Genomic DNA, 27585 nt, shown 5'->3' with positions numbered 1-27585 from the left:
TCTCCCAACATCAGTAGTGTGTGTCTCCCAACATCAGTAGTGTGTGTCTCCCAACATCAGTAGTGTGTGTCTCTCAGCATCAGTAGTGTGTGTCTCCCAACATCAGTAGTGTGTGTCTCTGTGTGTGTCTCCCAACATCAGTAGTGTGTGTCTCCCAACATCAGTAGTGTGTGTCTCCCAACATCAGTAGTGTGTGTCTCCCAACATCAGTAGTGTGTGTCTCCCAACATCAGTAGTGTGTGTCTCCCAACATCAGTAGTGTGTGTCTCCCAACATCAGTAGTGTGTGTCTCCCAACATCAGTAGTGTGTGTCTCTCAGCATCAGTATCAGGCTTCTTGGCCAAGAATATATAAGTTAATTTTCTTTGAACAAGCTCATTAACCGAACTTTTTTTAATACCAAATGACACAAAAGAATGAACATCAACAGCTGTATTCTCAGTTCTAAAGCCAAGATTTGAAACTTACTCCAATTTTCATACGATTTTAAATCTAATTTTGAAAATATCAAATATTGAATTATTGATAGATTCATTAAGAAATAAAAGAATGTCACCTATCTGATGATGTGTTTATCAAAAGAAATAATTGACTGTGCAATGAAATTAAACTTGTAAAAAATGCTTCACCGCTGACAGAGCATAAACGATACTTCATTTGAACAATAACTGTTGTATAATCGTGTTTATACGTGTGTACTTAACACAAAAGCAAATAAAATAATTTATTTTGCTTTTGTTGCATGCACATTCAGTACTTAATTCCATATAGGGCTTAGTGCCACAGATTTTGTTGGGGATGTAATTAATTATTTTTTAATAGTTTTATCTTTCATAAAATAAGAAGCTCAAACTTTTAAATGGTAGTTATGGTGTAAAGTAAGAAACTTTTGTAACTGAAGAAAAATACTAATTCGTCTGCTCCTGTTTTTGATAGAGTAGAAATACCATGTCAGCGGTGGAGCATTTTTAATGTTGATTTAATTGCAATTGATCAAGGTAATTCAGAAATTATAGCATTGTATTAAATCTTTATGTGTTTTTTGATCTTTAAAGATGCTCCACAGCTGACAAAAGGTATTTTTTCACTATCAAAAACAGAAGCAGACGATTTAGTATTTTTCTTCAGTTACAAAAGTTACCTCCTTTACACCATTATCACCATTGAAAAGTTTGAGCATCTAATTTAACTTCAAGTTGAAAATATAAAAAATAATTAATTGCATCCTGAAAAAAATCTGTGGCACTATATCCTATATGAAATGAAGTACTGATTGCGCATGCACTAAAGGCAAAATAAATTATCTGATATTAGTTTTTGTGTTAATTAGACATATATATACAAGATTAAGCATCAATTATTGTTCTAATGATGAATGCCATTGATGCTCCGTCGGCGGTGGAGCATCTTTAATTATTTCATGCTTTCAAATGAAACTATTTTAACCTGAATTACTATTTTTTTAAATGTCGAAATAAAGTTTAGAATAAATGTTATGGAATTAACAAATATCAACTTTTGCTTCAATTTAACTTTTGTTTTCTATTGAATTTCTCTGAAAGCATATTTCACAAATTGTGTTTTTTTTCTAAATTCTACTTTCATTTTAATCTCTGAAGGTTTATGAAAAAACCTTATTCAGAATGAACCAGAGTAAAACACACATCTTGGTATAACAAACAACTCAATACTGATGTAGATTTCCAGTTTTATTACTGTCAACATGAAACGAACATGCTTGTTATAACAACAACATCAATTTCACATAACAACCATACACAGTGATCTATGTATAAAACAGCACCAACTTTCAGCTGGTACCAATTCTCGTTTTATCATTAAATAAATACAAAAAATGTACATTCAACACCAACAATGAAATCACAATTAAAAAGATTTTTGTGGGAAAATCATATAACAAAATTATTTTAAAGAAATGACAATTCTAATTGTAACACGGTCCTAATAATATCTCATTTAGCTCAGTATGAAAAAGAATGAAAGGAAAGAGTAAAAAGAAATTTATGTGAAATATCCAACTGTGGAGTATGCATAGTTTAATTTGGAATACAGTGTACATGTATATATACATAATGCTAGAATATCTAGTTTGATTTTCATTTAAAAGACACAAAATAGTTGCCACGGATGTACATTTGAAATGTTTTATACAAAGAATTAGAAAGTGAAATAGTAGTAGTCTTGTAATGTTGACAATTAGGTAATATTGTACTAATTGATTTGTAAACAGAACATCACATAAACAATAATATTAATATCATCAGGGCATATCATGTCTGGTTTACTTCATTTCAATTCCAACAAAATTTATTTTAATAACCTTGAAAATTAGCATCAAAAATCAATATATAATTTCAATAAAATTAAAAAACAATAAAAAAGCAGCTAAAAAGGCCTATGTAAGTTCTCTCCAGAACTCCTTTTTTAAACAAATATCTTTATTTCTTTTCCCTCTTTTAATCTTGAAAATGCAAAGAGGTTGCATTGTATAGTACCTATTGTTTCCTTATTAATAAACCAGAATTGAGCTGCTGATAGCCCTGTGTATGTAAGTGTAAGGGGACATTCAATACAGTATTTAGCACCATTACAAAGTGTTATATCATAGGTATCATATACCAGAGTGACAGAGTTCTTATCATATACCAGAGTGACAGAGTTCTAACTGAAAACTCTCTCATTCCTTATCGGAATCATTCAAGTCATATGTATAATTCTATCTGCCAGTTCCTCCTTTCATTGTCAAGTACCAGTTCCCAATAACTGTCCTTTAGCTCAACATGTAACCGTCCAGTTGATTCACACTAGATTTGAGTCAATGCACCAAGTACTAGTAGTCTCATGTCCAAGGAGAATTCTGGATCATTCTTCCTTCTCAATCCTGAAACATATGAAAAAATATCCCTATAAAAATTTAATCAAGAAACCTATACAATTATTTTGTATTAATTATGATAATTTATTTGATAAATGCAGATATGTATAGATTAATAAATGAGATACATTTTGATTACAATATTATAAAGGTATGATGTGCTGTACATACATAGGTTGTGGGAAACCAGCCATGTTTTATGTCCGTTATATTTCCAATTCAATGTTGTAACGAAATAACACTTGGGAATCTTTGATAGCGGTAATTATCTATTTCATTTATTGACAGAGCGAAGCAAAGTAACCATTAATTCTGTTGTATGACAAGTTAATTGTACTTTTGGTGAAAATTGTTCAAATTGTAACTTATTGATAAGCTAGCACAATATTTTTCTTGACACACGGGCTTCGGTAAATAGACATAGCATTGAAGCCACACACCGGATGGTAGCCACCAGGGCTGTGTGTATTGGACCAGGCTAAAATGTTGATCAACGTGTATTTAAACAGTTAACAACGGAAAAGTTTCTAAACGCTCTGTATCCCCAACATCTGGTAGGTACATTAAAGACCAAACATATAAAATAGATATTTAAATAACCAACCAACGATCACGAGTCAACAAATTCCTCCTAAAATGAATGTTTAAATAACCGTTTGAGGAGTCAACAAAGTCCAGCCATTTTAACACACATTCCAGGGCCAACTTCCTTTCCCTGCCATTTGTACTTATTGAAAAAGTCAAGTAAAGATTTGAACAAGATCTTTTCACTGACAAATTACCTTGTGAATGCTGCGGAAAATATTTCGTTTGGTGATTTTGGAGATTGTTTACCGTCAGTAAATAACGCGGCATTGAGTAAGTCTGACAACGTGAGATTGTAGCCACTAGATATTGTTACGGAATACAATGGTTACAATAGTATATGACAACATCTGTCATACTTTAACAGACATATCAAGATTTCACACCAGTTTGCGTTTTCCCCTTGAATACCTTTAGACTATAGATGCTAATTTCATAAGGAGTGGAACCAAGAGTGAGACTGAACTGTGATAGTTCTCCATATATGCAATTGTTTTTAAAACTTATGAAAAATTTAGAAAAAAAAATCATCTATATCTAACTCCAGGTATTTAAAGATGCTCCACCGCTGACAAATGGTATTTTTTCACTATCAAAAACAGGAGCAGACGATTTAGTATTTTTCTTAAGTTACAAAAGTTACTTACTTTACACCGTTACCACCACTGAAAAGTTTGAGCTTTTAATTTGACTTCAAGTTAAAAATATGAAAAAATAATTAATTGCATCCCGAAAAAATTCCACGGCACTATATCCTATATAGAATGAAGTACTGATTGCGCATGCACCAAAGGCGAAATCAGTCATTTTATATGATTTTTTGTGTTAAATAGACATATATTTGCACAATTAAACACCAATTATTGTTCAAATGATGAATATCATTTATGCTCTGTCGGCGGTGGAGCATCTTTAAGTCCTAGTTCAGGTTATGAAAAAAATATCAATATTAATAAAATGTAAAAGTTAAGGTTGTATGCTACAATCTTACAAACCGAGCCAAATTTGTGTAAGAGTTGTTTCCCCTCTTTATAAAAATTTCTAATTATAGTGTAAAATTGATACCATATCAGATCTTGGTAAGATACTTTGCTAACAATCTAATAAATCAATGAAAAAGTGTAATATTCATCTGTATTAATTTAATGTTATTCTAATGTAACTGACTAGTGGTATAAAAAGAAGTGTTCTTTTTACACAGACTTTATAATCATTATGCTACAATAACAGAGAAACTTACATTGTAGATAATCTGAATCACTTTTATACATAAGGAGATTCCATCCCCTTAAGGATGCAGTCGAGGCTGGTCATCTGTGAAGGTTTTAAACCTTCTGGTACATCCTGCTGTAGTTTTGTGGAAGGCAAGTCTTCGTTTGGCAGGAGGGGACTTGTATCTCCATTCCAAGGATGGGCATATGATGTTGGCTACTATTTCTGATCCATCACTGTTAGTGTTGTAGAACGCTCAGATCCACAGATTTGCTAACTACTGTCAGGAAATGAATACAATGTGTGTCAAGTGAAAAAGGACGTTTGGCAGGCAAAACATATACATACTTGTATAGTCTATATCACATATTGTTTTTTGATTAATGTTCACAGGTAAATCTCAAGTTGTATCCCTCAGTCTCTACACACTTGGGGAGTAACAGAGCACTTTCTCACCCTACATCAACATCCAGGAATCTGGTAATGTGAGGTCATCCGTTGAGATCAGTATTTAGTAAGAAGGGACTTCCATCTGTCTGTAGTTATATAATCACAAAACACATTTCATACATACGAAGGGAACCATTTCTCAGATTTGGATCTGTGACTACTTTTCTTTGGATTGTCTTTGGTGAAGTTTTCCACAGAATTCTTAACTCTAGAGTCTGTTTTATCTTTTGGGAAATCTGACCCCGTATGGAAAACGTCCACCGAGCCATTATAATGTTTCTGTCCATAATGGCCGGAGCTGTCACTGCCTCGATGAGATCTGTTCTTGTTGTGAACTGATGGCTGTGATACATTCGATAAAGTTGATGGTGTAGATGACTTTGGTTTCTTGTTGAAATAGTTGAATGTGAAGGTTTTTAGTTCATCTGAAACATTCAAGAAAAATGTGTTATCTTTAAAATCAGTTTAAAACAACTACTGTCACAATAGATCAACTTCATAGATATTTATCAGAATGATCATTGATTCAAAATCAAATGGTAAATTTATTGAAATAATACTTAGTTATCGGTAAACTACCAATGAAAATCTACAAGACAAACTTGAGTAACAAGATAACATATTTATTTAAGCAGTACCTTGCATGCTCATTTGACATGATAGATCAACATCACTTCCTCCCCGACCACTATCTGAGTTCGCTGTTTCACCAGATGTATCACTCAAGTTGTCAAACAAAGGCTGCGCCATAATGTTTTTCTGAAAAGAAAACAACAAAATATTAAATATCACCCGGAACCCAGCTACAATTTACATTTTATTGGAATCTCATACACTGATTTATTTTCCTTTCAAAATTTTCAGCAGTCTTCAATTTTTCAATCAAAATTTACACATCTTTTATTTTACGAGCATTATATATTTTGTTTGAACTAAATTAGAAGGAACGCCTATGACAGATTTAATTCCACTGGTACGAGACCCCCTGCTATGTCAGCTGACCAGTGGTCACTAGATCAGGAAACGCGATATACAGAATATTGATGTAGTCTCGGCATGATACAGTTTTTATCTGAGCGTTGTGTGAGCCAGCTGCTGAAGTCACGGCCTAGTTCACACCTGTAGTCATACATAACACATTACCTGGACAGGACGATACTTCACGATTAAAAAACGTAATTAAACCAAACAGTGGCTGAATTCTAAAACTGTGATAAATCTCTCTGCAGGAATGTTGTTCCTTTTTTATTTTCATCAACAGTAGCCTTTAAACCCACCCACCAGGCTTGGACAAACATGGTTGTGTATGAATGGGACTTACAAGTCAATTTTACCTCCATTAATTCTCCAAAAATAATAAAAGGAATGCGGCCTAGAACATTATAAATCAGTCCTTTATGTGTCGTAGTAACAACACTAATGTGGGCCAGTGACTACCTGACCGCCGACCATGAATGAATATCCTGTACCTCTCGCTGACACACCAACATGGCCTCTGTTATTTCTGTGTCACAATTATCTTCGGACATTTTAAATTTATTTTCAAATTCAAAGCAGTATTCAAAAATCAATTTCACAGTGGTGGTAATTACACGAGCTTAGAAGCCATTTATGTCAATTACCAAGAAATAAAACAAGGTTTCGACCATGTTTTGAAATGTCAGAATACCAATAGAAATTACGGACGACATTACGCTACATCGCGACTGACACTGATGTTAGCTGTCAGATCGTAACCTACCCAGTCACCAACTCAAGGACGTTATCATCATAGGTATTCAAACACGATTAAATATCGTGAAACCAATAGCATAAAAATTAATTTACAAGGGAAAAACTCATTGAATATATTCATTTTTGTGTGAAGAAACTTTTTTTTCTGATTTTTGCTGATTTAATAATCGATAATAAATAAGTTGTTAGCAGCAAGATTTTGGCTGTAGGGCTGAATTTTATTTGCAATTAGATAAATACTTTAAATAATTTAGATGAATTTTTTTTCAACATTTTGAGATTATATTGATTTTTTAAATACTCACCTGGTCGTGTTTATCATGAGCTTGTAGGTGGAGCTTGTGTAGGTGTAGATTTTGTATCTGTTTATTAGACTGGTTCGGGTACATACCATCCTGAAAAATAAGAAAGAACAAGTGCAATATACTTCTATTTTCTTGCAATAAAATAGATCAGAAAGTAGTATGAGATTTTTTTTTATTTGATATGTCATTTTCATAGGCTTTTCAAATGAAATTTTATGAATAATGATTTGGTTGTAAAAAAAAGAAAAAAAAAAGTTTTTTAAATGTATATTCAGAAAATTCTAATATAACAAGAGCTTTCTATGTTATCTTATTCAAATAAATCATTTGAAAATGTTTTAAAGTGTCGTTTATAGATTTATTTCCATTATTTATCATATTTCTGCCTAACTTGACATTCTGACACATCCCAGAAATATTCCATCGACTTACAGTTGAGATTTACCTAGGAATTGATTGGTGTATGGATTATTCGGTTATGATAATATGTGATATAGTAACAATAGTCACCACACACTTATCTCGACTCCCGGTGTGTTCACTCCTATTGAGGGCCGGATTATTTCCCTTATCTTGTATAAACGTGCGGGTGATCATGTAAACAAAAGTCGCCTTTGTAGTGACTGATACATGCGGTACCGTCAAAGACTATCATATTTGCTGAGTAAATTTACTAAAGAGATGGACACAGATTCTGTTTATGATGCAACATCAACATTTAACCCGACTCATTGTCTAGATAAATAGGGCTCTCTATCTTTGTTACAGAAAGTGTTTGTCTATAATCTAATAACAACACTAGATAGAGTGGGCTACTGGGTGATGTAAGGGTCAGATCAAATATCACAAAGACAAGTCGGGTATCTACAGAAATTACAGATAACATAGAAAATCACTTTTTTTTCCTCTGAAAATCTACCAATTATTGTACTTCGGAGAAAAATCAATATTTTGCTCATGACACTAATTGGTTTATAAAAAGTTCCACATCGGTTGAATACTTGGTATTTTGGACTGAAGAAGGCCCAATAGTGGCTGATAATATAATCCATAGAGATGATTTTGGATTTTACTTTGAATTTATTTTGGCCTTTTATTTCGGATTATTAATATAACAGCTTTATACCATTTTCACCTCATTATCAATATTTTCCATTTTTTCTACCTTATTTTACTAGACTAAGTTAGCTTTTGTTTGATTGTTTTTTTCATATTTTTTTTCTTTATTGATATTTTTTGTTCAAACTGTATTTTAAGATTTTAATCATCTTTTTTTTATGTTATGGCTAATTCCATTATGAAATATTTAGGTGATACTACCTTCTTTACTTGTACTCACCTCTAGTGGGTCAGCAATGTTTAATTCTGTTGTACCAGTGTAGTCGTGCTGCATACTACCATACGCCTCATCCAGAGAAAAACTCACTTCCTTTTTCTTTTTCTTTGGCGTGTCCAGCACATCCTTCACGTTGTAAGTTAAATCACATGTTTTTGTTTTATTGTCTGCTGTAACTTCAGGTTTGTCAAACATTTTCTCCGAATGTTTCATTTCTAGTTTTTTATCATGGCGTCGTAAGATGCAGATAGTAGTGATGATGGCGGCTGATATAACAAATGTGAATGCGATTACGACGATAGAGATGATCACATTTGTATTTCCAGTCGTTGTTACAAGAGAACTAGTGGATTCGTTAGAGTATTTGAGTATTATTTCTAGTTGGTGGACTGTTTCCTTGGGATGCGGTGCATTATCTTTTACTGAAATTTCCAGTAAAAATGTCTCATCACTCTCCAGGGAGTATGCTCTCTTTAGGTAGATGTTACCAGAGGTCTGACCAATGGCGAAAATGTCACGGTGATTCCCTGATCTAATAGAATAGGTCAGTCTGCTGTTCGGACCTTCCTCATCCAGGTCATAAGCTAATACTTTGGTGATGGTAGTACCGACAGGGACCAGGAAGGAAACTGACACAGAGTTATTGCCCTTGTTTGGGAATTGGATGACAGGAGCCTGGTCATTGTCGTCAGTGACATGTATGACAACATTGGTAGCTGTACTCAGAGGAGGTGAACCTTTGTCTGTGACTTCAACTTCAAATGAGTAGAAAGATTCCGTCTCACGGTCAAGACGAATGTTTGTTTTTATTGCTCCATCTGGCATGACATAAAATGGAACCTGATTGGCGTATGAAGGAGAAATGGAGAAAATGACCTCTTGATTGACCCCTTCATCATCATCATTAGCACTAAGTGTCCCAACATAAGCATCTACAGCTAGATTCTCCTGTACGAAAAACTGGAATGAGGCTCCATCAAATGTTGGGTAGTTATCATTGATGTCAGTTACTGTGAGGACGACAGTGGCTGAGCCAGTCATTGGAGGGTTACCACTATCCACGGCCAGTACTGTAAACTCGTAGTGATTCCTCTGCTCACGGTCAAATTGTGTGTAGGTTGTGATCACACCAGAGTTAGAGTTGATGGCGAACCGTCCCTGAGCATCATCCGTGAGGTAGTAATACACGACAGCATTCCGTCCCACGTCAATGTCCGTGGCACCAACTTGTTTTATCATGGCACCAATTTTACTGTTTTCCTCAACGAATGCAAAGTATGTGTCCTGATTAAATACAGGCGCGTTATCATTCTCATCTAGGATCCTGACCAGGAAGTTAAGTGAGGAGCTGAGAACTGGAGATCCGTGATCCCGACACACGATAGAGATGTTCTGTACTTCTCTCGTCTCCCGATCCAGAGTACGGTTCACTCGCACTATATAACCTTTGTCCCCTACAGTTGAAAGTTCAAAGTCATGACCAGAAATGGTACAGTCTACCCTACCATTAGACCCTGAATCTGTATCTATCACATTTACATGTGCTATAACCGTTTTCAGATTTGCGGACTCAGACACATTGACCAAACCAGCATTTCCTGAGGACAGGAAGTTGATACTCACAGTAGGAGGGTTGTTACCTATGTCTAATATCGTAATGTAGACGGTTGTCTGGGTAACGCGAGGCTGCTCACCATGATCACTAGCTTCTACGTAAAACTTGTGAACTTTCCCAGTCTCGTATACCAAATCTCCAATGACTTTCAAAACTCCTGTGTCAGGTTCTATTTCAAACAAACTGGTGATGATATCTAGATCAGATTGTCGAGCGCTAAATCCGTAGCTAATCCTGGCATTGTCTCCGATGTCCTCGTCTGTAGCCGACAGTTTCAGAATAGATGTATGTATAGCCACACCCTCAGCCACAGTAACATTGTAGAGCGGCTGTACAAACTCCGGGGAGTGGTCGTTGTAGTCTGTCACTTCGATGTTTACTGTCATTGTCCCGATGTTTTGTTTAACTCCTCCATCTTTTGCGATTACATAAAACTGGTAGTGATTAGTGGTTTCTCTGTCTAGATACTGTAATAACACAAGTCGTAACTGAAATCCTCCATCGGGCTTTGTTGTCACGTTTAGACCAAACACACCGAAATCTGCTGGTACAATTTCATACGATTTGATGGAGTTGAGACGAGTTGAATCGAGGTCGGTTGCATAATCTAACGAAATGGTAGAGCCGATTACAGATGATTCCAACATATGGAAGGTAACGTTACTCTCCGGGAATGTGGGGATATTGTCATTCTCATCCGTTAGTTCCACTTCCACAGATAAGATCTCAAACAGGGTGATCATGTTGGAGTAGGCCGCAACGTCGAAAGCCAGGATACACACTTCCTTGTACCCACAGATAGACTCCCTGTCCAGTACCACCGACGTAGACAAGTTCCCTGATACGTCATTTATCGTAAACCGTGTCTGCATGATACTTTGATCCAAAAACTTATAACGAATGCTGTTAAACTCCTCCGTCGTGTAATTAGTCTTCAATCCACTTTTGTCTGCAATGTTTCCCACTAAAGTTGACGTTGGCAGTTCCTCGGCAATTGTGAACCTTATCACAGCTTGAGTCCCACAAAATAATCCCGTCAGCGAAAGAAATACTAAAACAGGCTTCATCTTGTTGCTGTTCACTATATCCAAAAACTTTAATTATTTCAGTCAAGTTTTTCTGAATATCATCTCCTCATATTTTGCCTGAAAATAAAAAATAAACATAGTTTAGTTTTAATATGTATTAATATCTATCATCAAGTGTGTTTGGTACTACTTAACACCTAAAGCTGATTAGCTGTCACACCTGTACCCAGAGGAGGGGGAAGTATGATATGTTGATCGTGGAGAATCTCGCTGGATACTTGTGTTAATACAGCGAAGAGCAAATGGGGATTAAAGGGCTCAATCTGCACACATTAAGGAATTGTGGTGGTATAGATTTTTCTACCTCCTATTCATGAAGAGTTGCATAGAAATGGAAACATAATCCTGCATTAAAAGTGAAAGTGCTAGCTAGGCTGGGAAACTTGTCTTAATAACAAATAAAACCAAAAATCCATCACGATGCTGACACAGAAATCAATTAAGCTAAACTGATGAACTGTATTGGCATTATATAAACCCCAGTAGTACAATAAAAGTAAATGTAGAACATGTTATTTCTTCTCCATGTTAGATTAATTATTTAGACCTTGGTGTGGACTATGAATGTACATGTAGTATATATGTCACTAAAATTTTAATCTTAAAAACCAACAAAATGATATGAAATGAAATAAAAATTTCTTTTATTTTAACAATTAATTTAAAAAAAATCTTATTTGTATATAAAAATAGTGTTAAATATAATAAATCAACCCCCATTATATACACGATACTAACACTTTCGTTAACATGCCTTTCCTCCACTTGTTTCCTACCTGCACTAACAGCCTACCTGTGCCCATCTCCTTCACTGACTGACAGCTCACCTGGACGGGGTAAGATTTACCTGTGTAAGGTAGCACACATTTGGCAGTATAATGACTAAGTGGACCCCATCAGGTGTGAGGCTATCTTGTCCCGTCCACCCACGGCCACTACGGCCACCGTCCACTACCCGTGGAGCCTAGAGACCCTGGATTCTGACTTTACATTGTGTTCTTAATGAGATCCTACTTTCAATAAACCTATTGCAATATTGCTAGTTAGGGATTAGGGGATGAAAACTGGGATTGACTTCCCTAATTCCTCAATATGCCGACAAAAATGTGTCAAGCCCTCAGCTAAAGATAGAGTTACGCTAAAAGAAACAAAGAAAACTTGATGATAAAATGAAGAGTACGAGTGTTCCAAAATACGAGTAGTGGAAGTAGTGTATGTACAGACCACAAACTTGTGTGTTCAATGTATCGATGTTAATGACCCTTACTTAGGTAGGTACACAACAGGTAACAATGCCATTGGAGACTCAGGTGTACTCGTTAGCAGGTGTAAATCCCTGCCATCTAGCATCTAAATGACCCACTCTTGATTACGGAAATGTTTAATCAAACACCTACTAGTTAATAAATCAATAAAATTCCATATCATAAACGTTTCGATGGCTGCTTCAACAGCGAGCCGTGACCATGGGTTCCTCATAATGTAAATACTTCATCTCTGACCATTGGCCTAAGTGTGTACCTAAATAACTGACCATTCGATCAAAAGAGTGGCTGCATACATTTACATATAGTTTGCTGTATGTATATTAGATATACACTTTGTCCTGATCATGTAATGTCCATCTGTCCGCCGTGCTCAGCCATTTTATAGAGAGTGTTAGGGCCAGAAACAAAGACAGTAATTTGTCACCTCTACACCATTAATGGGACATGAACGATGGCCACCTTGTCAGTATTACAGCCGCTAATTAATAAATCAGACAATGACCACCTGGAAGTCTACCTGTCAGGTGAGAACAGGAACTGGCCAAATGTCTTATATAGAGTGACACTAATATCTCCTTCTGTCTATAAACCTAAACATTTTATATACAATAAAAACATAATCAGGTAGGCTGCATATTGTTTCTAGTACAGTCAGCAGTTTTATCAGAATGCCAACATTTCACACTGACTAAAACCTGGACATTTTAATTATGTAGGATAAAGTCTGGAAATTTCAAATGGACTCAAGACTGGAAAATTTTAAAATTTCATAAAGTATACTTTTTTTCCCGATAGACTTATTTTTACGTTAATGCATCAAATTGTTAAATAGACTAAGGTTTGGACATTAGTACCAGGGTACATTGTATCAATTGAAAATTTCATACACTTTTTCAACATACTGTATATTGTAGTGAGAAAGTCTTATTTATACAAAAATGTATTACATGTAATTATTAAATGAAATTAATGCAGATTCGTTTACAGAAAACTTTTTACCATGTTCAATTTCATTTCATGACAAATATTTCAGAAATGACAAAAACGCTAAAAATAGTAAACAATAATGCACATTAACTTTAATTACGTGTATATTGGAATCAGATCGAAAGGGCTTTATATTAAAGGTAAACTTAAATAAAAATGATTAGATCAAAAGTGTTTTTAGTGTAACTCAAGCATGGAGTACGTTAAAACATGAAAAATAAAATAAGCGTGATACGATCCAGTCAAAATCTCTCATCCCTAACTTAATTTACTGCTATATCTATACTTTATTTTTAGTGATTTAAAGTTTCTTATTTGCATATAATGTTAATTAAGATGAAATAGATTATCAACAAATACAGTCCGTTATTTTATTTTTAAAACAGATGCATGATTGTACATGTTATTAGGATGGAAAGTTAGAGACATTTTAAATTAATATTTAATTAAATTTGGGATGGACAGTAAGGCTCAGTGGAGATTTTGTATACAAATTCTCCTTAAGACATTATACCACAGACTAAATATTTGTGTAGACCCACTGTAATCTGTCTACGGTACACTATCAAAGTTATTGAAACAATACGTAATCTGTGAAATCCTGGAAATGACCCCGGAGGTCACACAAGCTTTTCCGATGACCGTAGAGGTCATGTAGGCTTTTCTGATGACCATTCATTCTTATCACTCTCCTATTCCTTTGAAAAATGAAAACAAGGAAATTTGAAGGAGGTTTAATGTTCGGACGTAGATAAAACGAGAATGATAGGACTACAACGGTGTAGTAACCGTGACAACCCGTCACCCTGGGTAGGTCCCACTCTGATAATGGTCCAGTAGAGCGAGAGTAAGGACTAGTGATGTAAACAACTCTAATTATTTATCAAATCGCCCGTCAGTTACAAGGTGTTTGGTATGTTGTGGGATGTTAGAAATGTCAACTTCAGGATTATAGCCGTGGAGAGGACACGGTGACCGGTGTGTAGTGTAGTAAAAACAATGTATACTAAAACAACAGGGGGAGGTTAGTGTATACCAAAACAATGCAAGGCAAGAGATAGATAGATAGATAGATAGATAGATAGATTAGATAGATACCAAAACAATGCATAGATAGATAGATAGATAGATAGATAGATAGATAGATAGATAGATAGATACCAAATTAAAGAGGACTTAAAATTAGAAAAAATGAATAAATAAAAATGAAATTAAATGAAAATTTCTTTCATTTCTTTTTTTTTTTAAAAGCTTCTAGTGTAATCATTTATTTTCAAATAAATTCTATGATGTAATTATGATTATATAATTTTCACAAGAGCTTATTTGACATAAAAAAAGAACATTAAATATACTTCCTATCCAAGTTAAATAACTGTATCAATCAAAATTGCCATTAACATATATAACCTGATGTTAATTGGGTAACATTGCCTTTTTCTGTACTTTAAGTGAGGTAATATTTCACAGACTCCCACTAATACACCTAAATACTACGTATCAGCTACTTACTGTTCATTAATGAAAGGAGAAGTTAAAATCCACAATTCCACGCCTCTGTTAAATGTTTCCTGGTCTGAGGTTTACAACTCACTGAGGAATCACTCCAATCTACAGTGTTAGAGTCTGTAAAATAGGAAAAACAAACAGTGTTCACAGTCCATTGATTCTGGGTAAATGTTGGTATAAGTATGGCCTGCTGGTGGTAAGTATACACAAGCTGGACACTTACTTAAAACTGTTGCTTCTGTCACATTTCTAGTACAAATATTATCTAAGTGGGGTCTAACACAACACAAAAGTGAAGAAAAGCCCACTAATACTATGTCTGTATACTTAGGCCCTCACCTTCAAACTCAACATGTTTGCCAAGCAAACTCCATTTATAAGGACTTGTATTTGTTGTAATGTGAGAAAAAAGTCAGGTTATAATTTAATTATATTCCCCCCAAAGGCAGACAAATGGTTCTCCAATGATAATCTATTTCTACCTGTAATGGCCCAGAGGTGTTCAGCCCAACACTCCAGTTTAGCACCTACAAATTTGGACCAATTGTTGACCAATTAGCAACGTGGCTCAGCCAATCAGAGCTGCCCTAACAAATCTGGACAAGTTTCCCCTACACCTCCATTCAAACAGATGTAAGGATGACTTACCACCCCCGGGGGTGATCTAATTAGGGTCAGTGTTTTTATAATGTCTAGGGAAGTTAATTAGAAATGGTAAACATCCTTATTAAATTACAATGTGTGAACTATAACAGGGTTATCATATCATAGAGGGTGTAATTGGATTATCATTAAGAGAAATAATTGAGAAAGTATTTGTAACATTAATGGAACATTTTTACAACAAAAAGATCAAGGTCATCAATGACTGAACTGCAGTTCAATGTTGAAATGTTTATCAGATGTAGGTTACATCATGGGACAGACACAAGACTGGATAATGTTAAACTAACGATAATTAATGCTACCTGGATTTAATTAATAAACCTGGTGATGATTTGTCATAATATTGATACCTTTTGATATTGGTATTAACAAACCACTTGTAATCAAATATATATCACATTTGTATGCTTATAGTATTAATTTCTGAAGCAGAAGATCAGGAACAACATTTCAGATGTATACATGATTAAAGAATACATTTGTATAAGGCTTATTAAAGTCTAGTATGTTATTTGTGTGTAGTGTATCAGGATGACCACCAACAAAACAATGGTACGGGGTATATTGTTGGGGAGACAATCTAATTACTGTTACAATGTATAGAGTAAACACAGTGTGAGTAAAGCTAACAACAAACAATACAGGGCAGTGATTATACACTAATTAATATTCATATCCAATTACTGTCACATTAATAAACTGGTTAATGTATAAAACACCATTAAATTTCACATACTCATAAGATGCCATTTGTAATGACCAGCGATAATTTTCAGATACTCAAGGATTTGATCAATTTTGCTGAAGATTTATAAAAGTTGCCGTAGATTTTTCAAAGAAACCTCAAGATTTATTGGTATTACATAAGGACTGTAAGCAGATACTTCAGTCAATCTGACTGACAAAAGTTGTAACAATATCAGAGGATTTAATGTTTACAGTTAAAATCTTGTTTAAATTTGTACAGGTACAAAACTGACAGGTGCCAGATTGTAGAGCCAACATCTTCAGCTGGCATTGTAACAATAGTCCACCAGCTTCTAACCCCGGCCCACAGGATGATGGACAATAGACCACCCCCTTAACACTGGTCCCATGTGGTCAAGCTATGGTCAGTCTTAACACTGATTGTATAACAGAAGGAAGTTGGCCATCAGATAAAATGAGCCATGTTTGTTAAAGAGCTCAGCATTAGAGGTAGAAATGTTGACACAAGGTAAACTAACACTCAGGTGTTTAGTTAGAAACGCAACAGTGAAAAGTGAGTGACAAAAAGATACAGAAATCAAGGGGAGGTAATCCAACTGTGACACCATTTAGGAAGCTAAAAAAATCAGAATTCTTTTATGTAAGGACATATTTGATCAAAATTAAATGTACTTGTATTAAACTCCATTTGTTTGTTGTCCTTTTCATGTCTGTAATACCATACGGATCTTCCCCTCTTGATATTACTTTCTAGTTATATTACTTACTGTATTTTATTTTTAAAATAGCAAATGATAGATGTTTACTCTCTTCAAAAAATATATATAATCTTGTCTCTTCATTGTCTCAATATGTCATTAAACTTGTTTTCTCTTCACTGAAGGCTGCAATAGGTCAATGATTTAGGAACTTCAAAAAAATGAACCATATCAATTTCCTGTCATGTTTTTGATCTTTGTAGGAAATCCTATCATTTCTCCTTATCACATTTCATGAACATCAGGGTTGAGTTTAAGTGTATATAGCCTTTAAAGTTATCAAGATTGTAGAAAGCATGACAGACAATTTCAAAATCCTTGAAAACTCTTTCAGCTACTGGAGATTTAAATGTAGCAGATTTCAGTTATGGTGAATACCTTTAAATTTTGAAGGCATTAATTCCTTTCAAATATTGAATAATTTACATCTACCAGTAATTGCCTTTAAATATTGAATGAATGGATTGAAATTTTTACATTCACCTTTTGTATTGATAATTTTAGGATAAATGCAGATATTTCTATCAAGAATTTTAAGCTTTTCATAGAAAGTAAAAAAAAAAAAAAAAATGAGATAAAAGGAATTTTTAGAGATATCTACTCCACACATCTGGGTGGCACTGACCTTCCTGTACACACAGATTAACCACACACTTCCATTCCTAGATCTCAAGCATCTAACCGACAAAGACTTGTAGACGATTCAGTATTCAATAACGTCAATATTGATCCAAGAATTTGTCCACTTGTCCTTATAAAAGATACACTAAATCAAATATCTAAAATTGCTCAAGTGGCTAGCAAATGAAAAATTAAAGGATGTTATTTCATGGTGCGATATCAATGCCACTTATACTTTTATAAATGACATTGTTTTGTATATAAAGGTCATGTTTAAGTCTTTTTATAATTGGTAAAAGAAATTTCAAGGGTCACCAATATGATAAGTGGTGACTGCAAAGGTCTCCAGCCTTGACAAGTAACATGTCTAGAAATACTCTAAACATATATACAAGGGGCTAAAACTGGATAACTATACTCACGCAAACTAATTTTGTAAGGGAGTGACGGAAAAATGATACGTTGTAAAATTTAGAAAACAAAAATTATCCTGTGAAATGAGATCACAGACAAGTATTGCAATTTAATATATATATATATATAGCAATACCATTAAAATATTACATACAATTATCTATTTAATTAGTTCAAATTTATTTACTGATGAAGAAGCTAATTACATATATATTATCATATAATTAACTAAGCTTTAGAAGAAAGAAATAAAACAATTAAACTTACAATTTCCAAAGTGTCATCTAGGATATATTGTATGTGTTGAAACATTTCGGAGGCTGTTATGGTTATGTTATATACCAAAATAACATCCAAATTATAATCAATATAGGTCCATCACTGATTTTATATATTGTATATAGACACTGCACATCCCCCAGTTGTATACTCCCGACTGATCAACAACTCCCTTATAGGCCATGTTTTAAACCTTGGTTCGCATGTAGAGGAAATGAAAAGGTCCAGTATTTTGTGGGTTTGGGGTTGACACGGGTGAGAGAACATTAAGTTTTGGTGAGATAAGTTTACAAGCATGGTAGCGCGACTTTAACATACACCTCTGATCTGTTGCTCTACATGAGTGAATCATTTAAAAACCCATCTGACTTTACGAAACCTAAGTACGACCATTACAATAACTAATTTGTTTCAATTGTAAATCGTGTGAAAGAGACGGTTAAAATCATAGAAATCTCTGCATTAAATGTTCTAGTCGCATGTCCACAGCAATCGACCACCGACAGGTAACGCATGTCTAAAACAATTACCCTCGATTGACATGTTTTTTTATAAAATATGTTACACTTTTATCTGTTAATCTTAATCGACAGCGAAATATATTCTTAATTACTTCAATCACTTACACAGAAATAAAAAATAACAGAAATTCCTTAGGTATGAATAAAGTTGACACATTTTTTTGTGTTCAACAAAGATGCCAAAAATCTAATTTTAACCTTGCATGTCAACTTGTTTTAATCTATCTATGTTTTTTTCCACACACAGGGAACAGGTGACAAGATACCCTAAATAATGTGTGAGGTGTTTTTATAAACCTGTAAATTATCATTATCTAGCCATTAAATTGTAAAGTGAAATTCTGATAGTATATTGGAGCCATTGTCACCAGGGAGAGATGGAAAGTTTAATCTGAAACAGCCCCCATTGTGTCTATTCAGGGACCAACAATAAACTCTGGAGTAATCCTATAGTCTTATCAACTCAAACATCACAATTTGTTTTTATAAGATTTATATTCTATACTAAAATTACCCCAAAAGGTTAAAAACAGAAAAGTGAGGTCCATTTTTGTATCAATTTAGGAGGCGGGGTCAGGTGAATAAAAAACATGAGGCAATATCAAGTGGATAAAGAGTAATTCAGCAACAGTATGAGGGCTGTTTGTCAGCTTGTAAAATATTTACTGAACTTTGACTTCAGCTTTACAAAACACACTTCATCATTTCTATCAACAGAAGAATATACCTTTGTCGAATTTTTTTTTATGAATCTAAGAAAACTTTATTTCATAAAATAATTATGTAACATAAGAATAAGGCGTTGTCTAAATTCTATAAAACTTATGAGATTGATACTTTATAAATCAGATTTTGTCCAGCTCAAATGTTAATAACATGTTTCACTTTCCCAAGTTTTCCTGAAGAAAAGCCTGACATGTCCCATTTGTAGGTGTAAGATGAGTGGACTTATCGCCACACATATCTAAACTAAATACCATCAACATGCAACTGTTTCTAGCTTTGTCAAAACTGGCTTTCTGCTGATATTACAAAATGAGATTTTTGTTACATAGGTGTAGCTGTAACTAATATATTATATCTACTGGTCCATCTACATCACACAAAACTCTGCTGTTCTTAGTACCAGTGTACAATGTCACACTAATATTAAACTCCTGAGAAACATACGGTTCATGCTTAGTTACAGGTGACGTACCTCTCACTTTATATACCTGATATTTCACATCAATAAGCAAGAAGTGAATATACCCCAAACATTTAAAATAATTTTAATATACTATTGCAATTCAAAATTCATTTCCCATATAAAAAAGATCTTGGGTCAGTCTATAAAGGTATAGTGTCCTTTGATGGTGTAGTGAATATAAAAGCCAAGAGATATATTTTACCAACTCGTACCAAAATAAAACCGTAATGCCACATTACGATATATGGCACATAACATACGCCTCATAGATTAACATATAATAAATAGGTTTTAAATGATAATGTGATTTCTATTTTGATGATAAAGAGCATGATTTAGATTTGTCATATAAATGGTGTTTTTCATTGCTTTTTGAATAAAATGACTCTACAGTTATATCGTAAATGATAATTGTACATTGAGATGAAGGACATGTGTTTACTACTTTTTAGTAACTTCGGCAGAATTTAATGGCAGTTTTATAAACGGGAAGATCTCAGTCGCAAAATTACCGAATTGTTGATACTGATAAATTTATGTCTATGGCATTCTGTCAGCTGCAAAATACATTAATTTATGTCATAATCATTTTAGAAAAAGTATATATTCAAATTTTAATTGCGAAAAAGATATTAAAAAAAAAATTACCTTCCATCCAACTTGTTATATAAATCCAATATCACAAACACGTTGATCAGTTGTGTCATTTCTACAGTTATAAATCTATACCACAAAAACATAAAATGTGTCCTTCGTCCTTGCGAGTCTCTACCACAAAAATGAAAAGATGTGGTTTAGTTAAGGTGTTGTAAAGTAATCATCAAGATATTCCAATGATCGTCAAGATATCCAATGATTGGAGGTGAAGCGAAATGAAACCTAGCAATGCTGTTAAGATGTCTGAATTCAGTCCAATGAAACCACATAACTTGTATTAGGATATTTTCAGAACAAATTGGACATTAGTACACTATGTTTGGTATGTGACGTCATACAATTACAGGGCTAGTGGTCAAGCATAATGGGGTCAGTGAAGCAGTGTAAGTGATGTCCAGTGTCCTGCTGGCCTAATGGTACCCTGACTGGACATTGGTCAAAGGAACTGACCAGTAACACATAAATCATACCTGACCATTATTGCCCATTAATGACAAAATACTGGCTGAAGGTGTTACAGCTAACCCACTACGAACATTAATCTAGAGGCTCCTATAACCCAGAAATAAATGTTCCCCGGCCCACATTACCTACCACCCATTTACCTCACACAACCCTTGTTACATACAAATTACTATATACTTAAGATAGGTTTGTTGTTATCCTATACTAATGTAGAGTTACCTACAAAATAAACATAGCGGTACCCCCATCCCCGGGCCATGTAGACACATATAGACCTGTTATATGTGTTTAATTTGTTATTTTTTCAGACTATTGTCATTACATACCTATAAATCAGACTTATAACTGACAATATAATTAAAGATTACACCAGCTAATTATCTCAGGTATTAAGTGCTATTGAGATTTTCATCCTACGATTCATGCATTTCCTCCATATCAAAAATGTGAAGAATATATCCTGGACTAGAAACTCACTATGATTTACAATATAAAAAGAAAATAATAGAACAGAATATCAAAAATACACCGTAATGTCACTCTTACATGTCATATATCTCAGGTGAGGAACTGATGCCATTCATTTATATTCTAATCAACTGATCTTTTTAAATTTTTTAACCTAATTATTTTTTTAGTTGCATAACTAATTAAAATGTCTTCAATTTGGCAGTAATAACTCTTCTAATTTGTATTAATTACCTTAACTTTTTTCCTAAAAAAACTGATTGATTCATAGCTAATTAATATGTCTTCAATTTGGCAGTAATTACTTCTAATTTATACTACAAATATAATTCCCTTAACTTCTTTAAAAAAAAACCCAACCTGTTACTGATCTATTTAAGCATTTCATTTTTTATTTATTTTAAACAAAAAAGTTAAAATATTTAGAATATCAAAAAAAATCTTACATATGGTAATTTGAAATGCATGGATTGTAAAACTCACCTTAATAGCAGATATGATTTATAATCCAAAGATATGAGAATTCAATGAACACTGGAGTACATCCGCTGATAGACTGCAGTAAACTCCCCAGGAATAGGTCCCAACACATTAAAGTACCAGACCGTTAACTCATAAAACTGGTGGTCAGTCTATTTTATATATAAACAGCCAGACAGGTACGCACACCTGGTCATTAATTAATTACTGGTCAATTTCACTTTTGATTTCCTGTGAGACTTAGTTACCTAAGTAAAGACTGAATGGTCAGTTGTGTAGTCATCCCTTTATCTATATAGTCATCCCTAACATGCCCTGGAGAAAACGGTCTTAGCACCACAATGCTAGAGACCCATATCAAAGTCAATTGACCGATAGAATTACCTGTAGTTTGGTCATCACTGGTCAAAACTATTGTCCAGCTTACTTATACAATGTGTGTTAAAACAGACAATAGAAGAATTAGTTTGTCTATGTAGCTTTGGTCAGTTATCTATCTACAACTATCTCTAAGATCTAGGAACAGTTCTGTTCAGTGCTGCCACCATGTCCGAACTGGTCAGCTACTTGACCGTAGGAGTGAAAATGTCCCTAGGAAATATAAGTCTCACTTTGATGTTTTTGATGTCCCTAATCCTACATAATCCAATTTGTCCGGACAAGGATTAAGTGGAATTAGAATCCTTTTTGTGTAGGGCCCCAGTTGTAAACTTATTTTCTTTTTCAATATTTGTAATCAATACCATCAGAAGATCTGTTTTACACTTTTATTGCCTGTGATTGTTATACCTGTATGTTTTTTACCTGGATAACAATTAATCCAGCCACACAATAGACAGGTTTACTATCTATTGTGTACCTCTCTAGCACCATAAACTTGTTTACTTATTAAATAGCCTAATCTTTATGATCTCATCTAACAACTTTATAGTCTAACAGTAAATCTGTAGCTAGATATTACTGAACCAAACTGAATGAAAAAGATTTAATCCTGATTTATTTAACTTGATTTAAAGAGACAATTCACTCAGGCAAATTCTTTTACATAACCAATAAGCAAAATATAGCATAAATGTATTGTTCTACATTTCTTATGAAACATATAACGTAAAACATTGACAAATTCCACGAAACTGACTGATCTAATTTCCATTAGAACTTGTTTTATCTGATATATATACAAATTTTTTAGTGTTATCTTAGACTGAATTGTCCCTTTAATCCAGCAGGAAATATCATCATAACATTATTACATTTTGTTGTTCATTTTTTTCATTTTAAATTGTTGTCTTTTAAGCTCATGATTGAAAATCATCAGATATCAAAATAATAAAAATTTCTAAATTATGTTATAATTGAAAAATATATATTCTTATTAATACCATATATGCACATGTATCTTTAAATTCGGCAATAACCTCATTAAAGATAATGAACATATATTATAAGTGAATAACTCAATATTCACACACATAAATTAAAATTTGTTTAAAGATGCTCCATCGCCGACAGAGCATGAATGATATTCATTATTTGAACAATAATTGGTGTTCAATCGTGTGTATGTATGTCTAATTAACACAAAAATAATATATATATTTTCATTTTGCCTTTGGTGCATGCGCAATAAGTACTTCATTCCATATAGGATATAGTGCGTCAGAATTTTTTCGGGATGCAATTAATTATTTTTCATATTTTTAACTTGATGTAGAATTAGAAGCTCAAACTTTTCAATGGTGGTAATGGTGTAAAATTGTAATTTTTGTAACTGAAGAAAAATACTAAATCGTCTGCTCCTGTTTTTGATAGTGAAAAAATACTATTTGTCGGTGGTGGAGCATCTTTAAAAACCATATTTATTAAACTACTTTTGTCAATGTGTACTTATCATATGTAATACATACATGTGGTTTCTTTCTTGAATAAAATTATCAATTTTATTTGAAAAAATACCTTATGCTTATTACAGGAAAAATGGTTAAAAATTGTACAAAAGCAATTTTGAAACTTTTATCAACTAATTATTTGCTTTCTTTTGGAAGCTGAATAATGTCATAATCATTATAATTAATTTTTCATAAAATAGTAAATTATATTTTATTTAAAGTAACAAATAACATCTCAGTGAGTCAGTTAAGATAAAGCTTAAAGACAAACAAAGATGCATTCCAGTCAAGAATTACTTGACCAGACACCCCAACGTATCTAACCCACCTAGTGTCGATTCTACATGTCAATATTAGGGTTCAGGATGGGTCAGCCTTACATGTAGATCATATTCTACCTGATTTCAATAGATATTGATAAATCTGTCAAGATATTTCTGTATCAGCCCCATACTTGATCATATCACACAAAACACAAAACCCTGAATGGCGCTCTGTCTGTCAGCACTTTCCTACAGGTAAAAAATGTACGAACTTGGTGACACTCCGACTCGATACACTGTAAAAGGTACCTCCATCAATGGGGGAGGAGACTTTGGAAGGTCGATTGGAAACTCGTGCTCATGAGCACGTTAAGTACTAATATCGTAATGCATCTCTACCTGTCATATCATATCAAATTTATGACTGGCGAAAAATGGCTGACAGCGTGCTGAATAGAATCAGTTCCATACGAATCCATTTATAGCTGTAAACATTTCAGGCGCTCATTATTAAAGCATTAGGGCGAATTTTTACATTGCTTCAATTTATTGTGTTTTTATGTGAGAAGGGTTCAGCTTTGTTAGTACTGAGTGGAAGAATGGGATAAGGAAAATCGAGAGTGTCGCTCACTGGAGCAAGACATTATTCCTAATTGGTGGAAAGCTTGTCAACATGTCAAAATTTATCATTGAATAGACAGATCTACTTCAGATAGTGATAATTATCAGTAGCATGTTCATTAAAACTTTATAGTGTACTGCGTGACTATTCACTTTCTTTTCATATATTTAATGGAAAAGTAAGACCACACGACGGGTTGGTTCCTCCAATCAGAAGAGTCATCTGCTGAATGTTTGTTTTTAAATGTTGGACTGTCGGAATGGCTTCATGTCAAGTTTTTTTAATTTTAATTTTTTCAATTACATATGAAAATTATTTTCCAAAAGTTTGACATTTAAAATAACACTGGAAATAATTATGTCAGTTACTTTTCTATATTGTGATTTTTATGTTTCGTTTGTTTTTTGAGAATGGCGGGACTAATCCATGATTGTGACAGACTCTTATCAGTTTCCTTGTAGATTCCTTTAAAGGTTTGACACAATACTTCAGGGTCACCATATATAAAAGACACTTCAAAACCTGATATACTTTAAAGAAAAAGATGACAAGTCAACCTAAATTTGTATAAAAGTATAAAAATCATTAAAGTCCTAATCTTGTGGCCTTATCTGAGCATCTGGAAACCTTATGTGTCATTTCGGTGCGTTTAAAACTCTAAAGTCAATTGAGTCTGATTAAGGATTTCAGACTTCTATTGAAATTGATACCAATTAATTCTCATACTTGAGTGACCAGAACTTGACCAAAACTTTACATTTAATGCGGGGTCAGCACGCAACGATTTGTGTGAGCAACAAAATAATTCCAGTGGAAAGGTAACCAGCTACCTGTTGACGAGATTTATACACCTGGAATCATTGTTGTCCTGTAAACCTGATCAGGTAAAAAGATACGAGGACCTTAGATTCACACACAGATCAAGGATGATAAAAAACAAACCTTAATTTAGTCATACAAGTATCGTTCACCTCCGGCAACAACCAAGACTCCGTCTTCTTACAAAGCTACTTTTTTGTGTTGACACAGAGAGGAGAGTTCTATTACATTTTATATATAATGTACCATTCACTTAAAGTTTTACAAACTCGTGAAAGAACTCTTTGATTGAGTTATATGATCTAACTTATACTTTAATCCTGAAGTAACAATTTTAGGGGATTGTCCGATAATGAAATAAATAGCTACAAGTGTCACACACTTTGAGTGATTCTCTAAATAGATAAACTACAGTTTCAGTATCACAAATGTTTGACTTTTGAAATAAGATCATTATTTAGAAACAACTTTTTATGATTATCTATAAATATATATTTTTAATCAAATTTAAATACAACTTTATTAATAAATTTATTTTCCTTTTCTACACAGCTACTGTAAAATATTTAAAACGAGAAGATTTAAACAACATTTTTTTTCAGCACCTGAAGCACCTGTGACATATGATGGAATTAATACACTGTTATAAAATTACTTGAAAGTGACTGAAATTTTATCTCTCTTTGAACGTAATATTTTATTTATGACATTAATATTCAATTTCATTAGAAGTCATCAATCTAATAATGTAGCAATTTTTCAAGAAAACTGTTTATCCAATTTCTAAAAATCAGATAACTTTAATTTTCAAAAGTATCAAAGAATATCAGTAAAATATTAAAATAAAATTATAGTCTCTAAAGCTCTCTTTCACGCTCATAAACAACTTTCGACATTAAAGACTTTTTTTAAAAATTTATCTCAATACATTTTTTTCTACTTTCTCTGTTGTAAATGCAATTTGAAGTCATTATATATTTTGCTTATCATCATGTAATCTAACTATTTACAAATAATAATAACAAGGTAAAACCTTTTTTTTTATAAATATTGATAAAATATACTGGTTTAATTTAATGCAGTACTTTCTTCTTATAATTCAATAAATTTGTCCTCACAAAAAAATATGATTTACATAAAAGAAGATTGATGTAATTATAGCTTTACATATGTTCATAAATAATACATGAACTTGTATATTAATAACATTTTATATGATGTTGATTGATTCCTAATCATTGCCAACAAAGTCTTTTTCTATGGAAACCTATTAAAGATGAAATGTATGAAAGTTACTGTGTATAAAACTTTTACAAAAATAAAATTCCTTAAATTAATTATCTTTTCCTTTGAAATAACTTAACCTCGATCCATTCATTGCTATCATATCAAATGGGATATATTACAGTCATTGTAATATTTATAGTAGGATGTGTGTATTATATATTTAGTACTTTTTATGGTTATAACAAATACACCTTGACGGAGTAACTAACATTACCTGTAATAGTCTAATACATTACTGTCTGGTACAGGTATTGTTCTATGTTCCGACTCCATCATCACGACTGATAACAGACTTATTAGAAATGTAAGAGTATAAAACTCACCAGAATTCTGTTCAGCCAAATCCCATAGAGGAGTGAAAATGTTAATAAGACAGCTCCATTAAAGTTTACACACAGACAGTTATATAGTAACAAGCACCGATATTTTCCAAAAGACGTGCACCAGTTATCACTACCATGCGAAATATACGTCATGCTACAGATATGCTCAGT

At 33.3% G+C, this 27585-nt stretch overlaps 1 protein-coding gene across 4 annotated transcripts; it reads right to left on the bottom strand.

Annotated features, from left to right (window-relative positions):
* Positions 1-1696: 1696 nt before the first annotated feature.
* Positions 1697-27585, bottom strand: LOC138327408 (protocadherin-9-like). 4 transcript variants are annotated; one of them, XM_069273474.1, is made up of 7 exons: positions 27415-27585; positions 14989-15102; positions 8522-11278; positions 7183-7272; positions 5782-5902; positions 4722-5568; positions 1697-2902 (listed from the first exon to the last, which is right to left on the bottom strand). In XM_069273474.1, the coding sequence occupies exons 3-6, from the start codon at positions 11198-11200 to the stop codon at positions 5258-5260; spliced, it is 3201 nt and encodes a 1066-aa protein (XP_069129575.1). In that variant the 5' UTR covers positions 11201-11278; positions 14989-15102; positions 27415-27585; the 3' UTR covers positions 1697-2902; positions 4722-5257. The 4 variants fall into 4 exon arrangements, with proteins under 4 accessions (XP_069129575.1, XP_069129577.1, XP_069129576.1 ...); XM_069273476.1 differs by lacking the exon at positions 27415-27585 and adding an exon at positions 22215-22313; XM_069273475.1 differs by lacking the exon at positions 27415-27585 and adding an exon at positions 18420-18594.

Source organism: Argopecten irradians, chromosome 7 (genome assembly GCF_041381155.1).
Source record: "Argopecten irradians isolate NY chromosome 7, Ai_NY, whole genome shotgun sequence".
Classification (NCBI taxonomy): domain Eukaryota; kingdom Metazoa; phylum Mollusca; class Bivalvia; order Pectinida; family Pectinidae; genus Argopecten; species Argopecten irradians.
This window is presented reverse-complemented; position numbering and strand designations above follow the sequence as displayed.

What these genes read in the sequence shown, in the direction of transcription:
- LOC138327408 (XM_069273474.1), bottom strand. Translation starts at nt 11,200, where the DNA reads ATGAAGCCTGTTTTAGTATTTCTTTCGCTGACGGGATTATTTTGTGGG. An exon ending in ACATTGCTGACCCACTAGAG is followed by an intron (nt 7,273 to 8,521) that starts GTGAGTACAAGT and finishes CTTATTTTTCAG; the next exon opens with GATGGTATGTACCCGAACCA. An exon ending in ATGTCAAATGAGCATGCAAG is followed by an intron (nt 5,569 to 5,781) that starts GTACTGCTTAAA and finishes TGAATGTTTCAG; the next exon opens with ATGAACTAAAAACCTTCACA.